The sequence below is a fragment of the Erigeron canadensis genome, chromosome 2 (genome assembly GCF_010389155.1).
Source record: "Erigeron canadensis isolate Cc75 chromosome 2, C_canadensis_v1, whole genome shotgun sequence".
NCBI lineage: Eukaryota > Viridiplantae > Streptophyta > Magnoliopsida > Asterales > Asteraceae > Erigeron > Erigeron canadensis.
This window is the reverse complement of record NC_057762.1, coordinates 44,161,585-44,172,521: the sequence shown is the minus strand read 5'-3', so window position 1 is coordinate 44,172,521 and position 10,937 is coordinate 44,161,585. Positions and strand designations below refer to the sequence as shown.

Genomic DNA, 10,937 nt, shown 5'->3' with positions numbered 1-10,937 from the left:
TAGCCGTTCCAAATAAATTACCTTTTAAAAAAAGTGATATTTATCAGTTAAAAAAAGATAGTTTTAATAAGCTCGCTTGAGCAGTAATCAAATCAATATTAAATGTAAGTGTATTTCTTAGATATTGCTATAGTGTTTTGATATTTTAGATAAGATTATTTTTTATTCTGTTAATTTTTCTTTACGTGTGTATATATATACGCATTAAACTACATGAAAGATTGTAAAATGACTAATATAGTTACAAGACTTAAAAAGAAGTCAAATTTATATTCAGTTCTTAATTATATTCTGATAAACAAATTTGGTTATCTTGAATTTTAAACTATCATTTGATACATTAATTTAAGTTTTACTTACTGAAATTTTATGTTTTCTTTTCAATATATAGAGACATATCTCAACTTTGATTGTAAATGCAATAGTGTATAATGAAACTTTGTTTATTTATAAATTAAATCATTTTTGCATCATATTATTAATTAGTCCATTTCAAAATCTTTTATCTATGTTTATCAATTTACGCTAGTATGAAACGATAATATGTCATTAATTAAATATGATCGCTCGCGTATTACGCGAGACAATAATCTAGTTTAGATAATATGACCAGGATAAATCATATTAGCTTTATATAATTTATACTCTAGATTTTTATACTACAATAATAGTAATAATATATGTTATATATTAATTACTTTGTAGAGTAATCATCCATATCAAACACTATAATAGATGATCAACGTAATAGACAACGTACATAATACATAATACGTATAGGACATAATTTAGATAATATGACCAGGATAAATCATATTAGCTTTATTAATTATACTCTAGTTTTTTATACTACAATAATAGTAATAATATATGCTATATATGACACAACTTTGCTGCTATAAAAAAAAAGATTTAACTCCATGATCATATATATTGTCCATTAACATGGATTTATAATAAAAGTCTTTAACTTGCTTACACCCCGTAATGTGTTCTCCATAATAGACCACCATGTACCAAAACTTACGCTTTGTTAGGAAAAACACTCAACATGACAAACAAAACAGCATCGGTAATCAAGACTCTCCAATCTTAGAAATCTGGCCAACCAACGAAGGTGTATTTATCCGTTTATACACAAACAATTAAGCTAATCAAAGAGAAGGTGACCTTCCATGCGCGATAAGGACATGACCTAGAACTTGATTACGAAATTACTAGCAGACCCAAACTAACCTCCGTTTGACCTTCCGCAAACTATTATCTGCCTTTGTCGAAACCTCGATTGAGTTATACCCGCTAATTATGAACCCGCAACACCAACAAATGGCCCTCACTCGTTCTTCTTTAATTATTGCCACTCTTTTCGATGCTTCATAAAACTCCCCGCTCTATAAATTGTCGCCCAAGCATTTGCAATGTGATGATGTTGATCCGTAACATACCGGTATCAAATCGTTTCTCTAAATTCTACTTAATTTACGGATCACGGAACAAGAAGATATCAACTTATCGGTCACTCGCTCTACATACTACGAGCATAATACCCGCGCATTGCGGTGGAATTTTGTTTTAAGAATGAGATAGATTCAGGGGTAGTTTAGTCCAACTGTAGAGGTGGGTATAGAAAGATGTATTAAAGTAAGAGGCATTTTAGACTTATCAGGTTCTTAATGACTTTAAGCTAATTTGCTTTATAACGGGGTGGGAGTGGTTTCCCCAACCCCAAAGTTCCCCAAATATCCACATCACTATCTTCCAATAAAAACTCTCCACCTCAAACTTCCCCAATTCACCCAAAATGGTGGCGCCACTCACCCCAACCCCAATTTCCACATCATCTTTTTTATTTCCATTTATTTTTACTTAACAAAATCACAAATTATATTAAAATTAAAAAACATACCCTTTTATTATATTAAAACAAAGAAACATTACATAATACTTAAAAAAAATAAACATTACATAATACTTAAAAACAATAAACATTAAATAATACTTAAAAAAAAAAGAAACATTACATAATACTAAAAAGAAAACTAATCATCGAGATACGCCAGATCTTGAGCCCATACGTGCTCCGTAAGATCATATCGAAGGCGATGGTGAACTTCTACGTCAATCAACTCCGCATACACACTTTCATCGAACACCGGTTGCACTGGCGGGTCCATTATATGGACCGGTGAGATTGCCCTCACGTCCCTCTTAATGATCATGTTGTGTAAGATAATACATGTATGAACATACTTTCCAATTTTGTCTTTCGTTAGAGTTCGAAGAGGTCGTTGAAGAATTTTCCATTTACCTTTGAGGACACCAAAAGCTCGCTCGACATCTTTTCTGGCCGCCTCTTGCAATTTCTTGAATCTTTTTTCCTTAGGGTCGGTTGGATACGGGTATGCTTTAACAAGTGTTGACCACTTGTTGTAGATCCCATCACTAAGATAGTAGCCACGTTTATAATCTCGGCCATTCACGTGGAATGAAGAATCCGGAGCCGTTCCGTTACGCGCTGTGACATACAAATCGGATTGGTTCAACACGTTGATGTCGTTGTTCGACCCCGGGACACCGAAAAAAGCATGCCAAATCCACAAATCTTGTGACGCGGTGATTTCAAGCATAATAGTTGGACCGTTGTGGTCACCCCTCGTGTATTGCCCTCTCAAACGTCTAGGACATGCCGACCACTCGACATGTGTGCAATCGATGCTACCAAGCATCCCAGGCATATGATGTCGAAGCTTGTGGGCCTCAAAGATGCGTGCAACGTCGTGTGACGTCGGCCTGCGTAGGTACTCTCGGCTATACAACCGAATGATGGCGTCACAAAAATAATCAAGGGTCTCTCGTGCGGTTCTGGCTGCTATGCACAAGTACTCGTCATACTCGTCTGGTGTGTTACCCGTCGCGAGTTGCCTAACGGCGGATGTGCATTTCTGTATCGCCGTAAAACTTTTTCTTCCTTTTGCATCGTAACGTTCTTGGAAATACGGGAAGTTTGCTTCAATGTCGCGCACGATATCTAAAAACATGGTCTTGTCCATTCGAAACTTCTTTCGAAAGTAATCGTCTTCGTATTTTGGTTGTTGAACGAACCAATCGTTCAAAAGAGTGGCAAGACCAATTTCCCGACGCCGGTCCGTATACCGTCGAGTTTGAGGAGCACTAGAAGTTGTCGTATCTTCAAGAAAGTGTAACGCGTTAACAAAGAATTCCATAGAGCTATCGTTTGACTCGTCGGGAGAGTCTCTCGAATTATCCAAAATACCGGAAGCCATATTTTTTGGTGTTGGGTGTAAGAAATTAGTGATGAAAAGGTTGGGGTGTTTGAATTTTATAAAAATGTAGTGAAAATGAGAGTAGTTGTGTGTTGTTTTGGGAAGAAAAGAGTGTATATATATAGAGAAAGAGGTAAAAGAAAAAAAAAAGGCGACGGCTAGCTTCCCCCGCTCCCCTCGCCACGTGTCCAGCCACCATTGGTTCCTTTCCTGCGCGCGGGCCCCACTCCCCATTCTCTCTCCTCGGTGAACCTTCCCCGTTTTCGGCCAACCTTTCCCCACCCCGACCCACCGGCGGCGGGGTTCCCACGCGGGGCCGGGGTTCACCGCGCCTCACCCCACATCCACTCCCACCCCCCTAAGGGAGTGTAGATAGATATGTATTTGTGCGTGTGCGGCGTCAAAGTCAAGATGGATATATGTAAAAAAAAACCCTAACACAGACCTTGATATTTTAATGCGATGAAACCCCCTCATAATTCCAATATTTAATAACGGTTAATTGACTTAATTATATATATAATTTTTTATTAAAAAAAAGGATTTTTACACTATATCTACCAATAAACTAAAACAGGATTAAAGGTTTTTTCAATCGACACTTGACTTATTCTTTAGGCGACAAGTGTCTTTTTGATTTCCTAATTTTAAGTTACCTTATTAATATCAAATACTAATTTTTAATAATTAATAAATTATTATTGTTTACATATTTAAACAAATTTCAATTTTAATTACATTAGATTATTACGATTTATTTACATACCCTCCAAATATGTACAATTTTTGAAAACTTTAATTTAATTAGCTACTATGTTTTTATAATTCAAATGGAAAGAGAAAAAATAACATAAGTAAATTTACAAGATGACTACGATAAATCTACCAATATATTAAAACAGTATTGAGATATTCTTGAAAACGACACGTGACGTGATTCTTGACTGACACGTGTCTTTTTAGTTTATTTATTTTATTAAGTTAGCTTCTTCTTTCTTTCTTTTTCCTATTGTATATGGATTTAGTTTACTTATTAGACTTAAAATTAAACTCTAACTTTTGGTTTATAGATACAAAACACAATATAACAATATTTGATTGATCATTTTCCCATTGATAAATTTTTCTATTTTTCTTTCTCAATTCTTTAACTCATATTACTTATATTACTTAACATTTCAAAAAATTGAGTTTACAATCCGAAAGCACGAGGATATTTGTCGTCGTCCACTATGCTTATAAGTTTCGATTTTGATGTGATTGTAAAGATTTAAGGTAAATTCAAAACTCTCACTATTCATATACGAGTATTATATTTATCATTACTGTTTATTATAATTTAGCTTCGATAATCGGTTTACTTTAACCACAATTTATTTTATACTCACCAATCATGTATGAGACATATTCGAATTTCTTTATGATACAATCTATATATCTATCGTACATCGTATGGGTATTAGGACTAGTATATATATATATTTTTAAGAAAAAAAGATTTCTTCACTATAATAGATTTACGTTTACGTAACTATGTGTTATAACCAAAGACCCAAAGTGGTTCAAAAGCTTATATCTAACCCATTTTGGTCCTATACAAACTCGATGACGTACCAGTTAAAAATCAAACACATATTATATCAGTATATCACATAGACGTTTAATTGCACTTATAGTTCATCCTTGAAGCTCTTGTATTATAATTATTACTCCGTAATAATCATCCTTGAAGCTGTTGTATGAAATTAAATTCTATGTAGACATGTATAGTGATATAAACAAGAATACTCTTTCGAGCCGTAGAATCGTTTACAATAAGGAATACAAGAATTTCCCCCTAAAGCAACTATCAATGTATTTAGTAAGGAAAGAAAGCTTGGACTTAGAGTAATCCTTGACTCTTCTATCTAATTGATGGACCAATAAATAAATGATATAATGCACATCTACATCTATATATTATAACTAAAAGAGCATGTTGATGTACACTTGTCATCTTTAAAATCCTTCTCTTTTAGCTTAATATTTTCTCCTGATTAATTCTTTATTTTTTTAATATTTATTATACAAATGATCGACCTTTAGTAAAAAAATTATATAAAAAAATCTTTATTATTATTATTACTAATATTATTTTTTATTTTTATTTTATTTCTTTATCATAATAATAATATATATATATAAAAAAAGCTTTTATTTTTAATTTTATTTTATTTCTAAACACTAGCTGTGCTCTCACCCCTTTTTAAATGCAAAAACATAATCTATGAAAGATAAATCTACTGCTTCTAGCATTATTAGAATGACTATTAGAAATAGACTTAATACGTGAGAGTGTCAACAAAGCATCCTTATCGAATTCCCCGAACGTAGAGAAAGCAAATGGTATGAACTTGTACACGTTGTCCTCACATTTAGATGCATACTTCCTCTTTTTCTTCTCCACAATATTGTGCAAGGCAACCCCGAGTGCCAAGGAAGTCATCCCCATACCAGCAAAAGGAGAAATGCACGTCACATTCAAACATGCATCTCTGTCTTGGACCCAATTAAACAGAAGAAGGTCTGCGGGGCGTAGATCCTTGCCATTATTTAAGAGAAACCCCATTGGAGCTTCCTTACGCACCATAATCCCCACCTTAGAACACATGTCAACAAGAATATCACGCACCCAGTTATGTCTGAACTTTACACCCATTTCACTAGAACAGTGGACCGCATGATCTCCCCATTTGTCCATCCGATGCACATTGCAACTCGGGCATATATAACCTTCACAAAAACAACAACAACAAATGACATACGAATGTAACCACCTATGACCAAATGATTATGTAATGTAGTGACCTATTCAGGTGGCTATGTAATGTATGCACCTGTGTTTTCTTGGCTATACTATGTAAGGTTCTTTTTATTTGAGTCAATCAATGTAAGAACCTATGTAATTTATTTTTTTTGCTATACTATGTAAAGTCCGTACATATTTTACATAGTATAGCCAAGAAAACATAAGTGCATACATTAGATAGCCACATGAATAGGTTACTACATTACATAACCATTGGTCATAGGTGATTACATTTGTATGCCAGAAACCCTTATTATTATTATTATCTATATATATACAACTTAAAAAAAGCCATCACATTATTCTCAACAAAAAAAAGTATTTTTTTAAATGTATATACTTTGTTCATATTTTATTATTATTATTATTATTATTATTATTATTATTATTATTTTTATTATTATTTAACATTGAGTTTTTATGTTATTATTTTATTATTTCTTTTAATTTAGTTTATTGTTCATTATGGGTTTATTATGGTTTCTTCTTCAACAACAAAAAATAAGACCAGATTAGTTTATCTTGAAGGTCTTAAGTCAACACATGTTAACCATCATCTACGACTCCAAGTTGTGCATGTATGGACTATTTTGGAGTGTAACAACCGGAAGAAAATCAAAACGTTATATATGGTCTTTGTTGATTAATTGGTATGTGTTTTTCAAATTATTAACTGTACACATTTTGTTTTTTCTCTCTCTCTCTCTTATTTTTTTTTATTAACTTTTTGTTTCTATTTTTGTTGACCTTAACTCTAAATCGTTTAGTCAAAAATTGTTGTTTTTGTTTTTGTTTAATTTTTTGTTTCTCTTTTTGTTGAGTTTAACTCAAAATTGTTTAGTCAACAATTGTTGTTTGTGTTTGTAGTAAGTTTAGATATAACAAACTGTAAATTTTCTATTTAACTAAAGTTGAAAAAAAAAGGCTAGACTGAAATCAATATTCATATGAAGTTAATTTTCATATGTTTCTTTTTTAGCTTACGTATTAATTAAACTGCGATATTGGTCATATTGATGGTTGTTCGAATCATATCGTTACTGTGTAAATTTTTAAGTCGTTTATATTTGATGGAAACCAAAAGAAATTATTGTTTACTCGCTAGCTTTTCGTTGCATAAGAAAAACACTCTTGAATTAGCTTTGACTAAAAGAACATCAAAAGTTCTCATTAATAATCAATTTAATAAGAATATATATAGAGATTTATGACGCATAAACTTACCCTGCCTCCCCAGAAAGATTAGTTTATTACGCATTGCTTGTTCAACTTTTTGCCTTATTTGAATCGTTTTACGTTTTATTTTTAATTTAATTCAGTATCTATATATTTAATATATTTGAATTCTAATTTTTTAGCATTAATTAATATATTTTGAGACTACCCGTCCATTGGACGGGCCTGAGCACTAGTTCGGTGTATTTTAGACAAATTAACATTTGTCTATTGTTATATGTGTTTACGGAATTACGGTCGATAGATACTTGTAACTTTAAGAAAAAGGTGATGTTTTAGTTAAAGTATCATTTATTAATTATTAATAAATTATCAATTCTTAATAAATAATTAATTTATAAGTTTGATAATGATCATTCTCTACGGATATTTCAAATTATTTCTTTAAAATATAGAATAATGTCGACAATATATTATTTTTTCCGCTTTGGCGTATATATTAATTTTTTGCCCAACTGGTCGATAAAAAGGTGGTGTTATTATTTTCTCATTGGGTCCGCGCAACGACTAAAAATCTTGATTGCTCGATCTGTACAAAACAACTTTAAAGATAAAGTATATTATGTTTGTTCCAAATTTGATTAAGTGGTTAAATAACAAATCCATTTCCCTGTATATGGTTTTACAACTGCTGTGAATATTTAGCTTTTATCTGATATCATCTTAAACATTAAAAGGAGAAAAAGGCAGAGGACAAACTGGGTTTATTGCCCCAGATAAATTTTCCGACATTCTATTTTGGTTTGTCATCTTCGAAAGAGATGCATCAATTATAAATAATTTTATCTTTCATACACTTTTTAAAATGATTTATTGGAGTGTGTAATAAATAAAAGCATCGTATACATAGTGTAATGACTATACACTTTAAGATCCTATTTTCTTTCAAGTAGATAATTTATTTTAAAAGGACGCCAATAGTTGTAAAAATCATTACTATAACGTGTTTAAAGTCAGGACTGGGAATGACCAACGTCATCTAACCGATGGCCATCCGCTCCACTCAATTCACCCAAAGTCGTCAATAAGGAAGTGCGAGGATTGCAACAGCATAATATAGATAAGAGTTAGCGACATTGATTGAAAAAAATTCAGTACATAAATTTATCGTGATTAAAGGGCTTACAGTAACGGAGGAGGGAGTGGTAATTCATTTACTCTTACCTTTATTTTTTTTCACCAATAAAAAGATGTCAACTCAAACTTATTATTATTATTATTATTATTATTAACCACTTTAATTGTGGTACTCTCACCAACTTTTTTTTTTTTCTATTAATTATAATGGTAAAATATCAAAAAAGAAACCGATTATTAAGAAATCAAAACACCCCAAGTCTCACAACCCACTCTCACTCTAAATTGTGAGAATCGGCTTCATTATTTTAAGTCCATGAACTTTCATTATATGAAATGATATGATATATATAAGTTTTAGGTAAAATAAAACAAGTATTAAAGTAAAATAAATAAAACAATAGGTTTTTCTTCACTGAAGATCACCGTACATCATGAAAATCATTGTGCATCAATTGCTTCGTGAATATTCGTGCATCAATTTAACCATGATCCAAGGGTCAAGATCATGTCTTATTTGTTTTATTTGAATAGTTGTTTTACAATACCCAACCCCATGATATATATTTAGTTACTCTAACAAAATTGAGTTTGTAATGTGATTATTAGCTTTAATTTATTGTTTTATTAGACATTTTCACTTGAGTCGACATTTTCACTTGAGTCTTTCTAGTTTCTAGTTTATACCCTTAACCCTTATTACTTATTAGACTTTCATTTATAACATGAAAAAAAGAAAAAGAAAGAAAGCAAAGAAAACACGGGCCTAATTAGTAAGTTTGTAAATGGGCTGGTTACTTGTGAAATGAAGGATAGATGTGGGCTTTTATTTAAAAAATCGATCGATGACAATTGACAACATCTCCTCAATCCGGAACCTAATATGCAAACTCATAACAATTATCGTGCACCTTAAGAAAAAATCCCTTCGTGGATTTTAAACCTTTGTTTAGTGACAATGCAAACCTTTCCATGAGCCAATGAGCAACTCTTGACAATGTCAATAAACAAACTATCTCCATACAAAGCTCCGATTTTTTTAAGTAGTCCAAGAGCACAAATTAAAGGAGCACCCACTATATCGATCCAAATAACCCTCTTTTAAAGAACAAATCCCTTGTGGATACTTTTAAACTCAGTAGAAACATTATTCATTTCAACAGAGCATTTGAAAGACGACACACATCCAAATCGATCCAAAAAAAAACCTTACAACCATTTAGTTTTAGTAAATGGCTATCATCCAAAATCCTTACAAAATCAATACATTCTTCTTTTGTTTATACTTTTTGAATACATTTATATTCCGTGTTATTTTGCTGGCTTTGGCAAACTATAGGCCCAAAAACTTCTAGTCAGAGTGTTTGGGCCCCAAGTAGGTTGGAATGTTTGGACCGAATCACTAAAGCAATTTATACACTAGCTTAGCTATTTTTCTTGTGTTGAAGTGGATAAATAATATACTATGAATATATTTTGGAAAATGCATTCGGTATTTTTAGATATGGTTTTAGTATATGGAGGTGTAAGTAATTTTTGCACTTTTTCTATTATGTGAATATAACTTTCATTTGGTTCGCTGAATGTAACCAACCCGTTAAGCTGAATGATTAATGTAAAAGTGTAATCGTGATAAACCATATTGCAACATATAAGTTTTTGATTGGTCAACGGAAAATTTTTACATTAAACGTTCAATTTAGCGGTTTAGTTACATACAATGAACCAAATGAAAGTTACATTTACACAATAAGAAAAGTGTAAAAGTTACTTACACTCCCAGATACAATATGTTTTAGAGTTAGCTATCCGAGAGTGTAAGTAACTTTTACATTTTTGATTTGGTTCATTGTATGTAACTAACCCGCTAAATTGAACGATTAATGAAAAATTTTCACGTTGACCAATCAAAAACATCTACGTGACAGCTCATATGGTTCGCCACATATTGACTTTTACATTAATCATTCAATTTAACGGGTTACTCCACACAATAAGAACAATGTAAAAGTTACTTAGACCCTCTGATACTAAACCCTATGTTTTATGCAAAGAGTCTATTTTGGATGATGCGGACAATTACCCTTTATTAACAGAAATGGATGTGAACATTGAAATTTTATCTTTTTGCGCAAATATTCGTTAGCAAATTCTTAACCAAAGGTGCTTTGGAACAGTTGGCCACGAGTCTGTTTTTGAAGGCAAGTGTCATTCGTTTGAATCCCTGCTACGCGTTCCTACTTCTTTTTTTTTATTGGGACAATTGACTTATTTTTAGGTTTAGATTCTAACCAGATCTAAATTTTTTTGGCATGGTAGATTTGGGCTTAATAAAAATAAAATAACTAGATATTATGGGCTTAATGAAACAAATAACTATTATCAATTGGAATTTTTATTTATTAGATTTTTTTTCAATTTGTTTATAAAGTTTCTTAAAATTACTATAGCCAAATTTTTTGGTAAAAAGTTTTTGGACCCTTTTTTTGTTC

At 31.7% G+C, this 10,937-nt stretch overlaps 1 protein-coding gene across 1 annotated transcript; it reads right to left on the bottom strand.

Moving 5' to 3' along the window:
• Positions 1–2,039: 2,039 nt before the first annotated feature.
• LOC122588334 (protein ALP1-like) lies at positions 2,040–3,284 on the bottom strand. The gene has a single exon (XM_043760443.1). It carries the CDS (start codon positions 3,282–3,284, stop codon positions 2,040–2,042), a length of 1,245 nt encoding a protein of 414 aa, XP_043616378.1.
• Positions 3,285–10,937: the final 7,653 nt, after the last annotated feature.

Excerpts from the sequence above, each read along its gene's own strand:
- LOC122588334 (XM_043760443.1), bottom strand. The coding sequence starts at position 3,284 with ATGGCTTCCGGTATTTTGGATAATTCGAGAGACTCTCCCGACGAGTCA.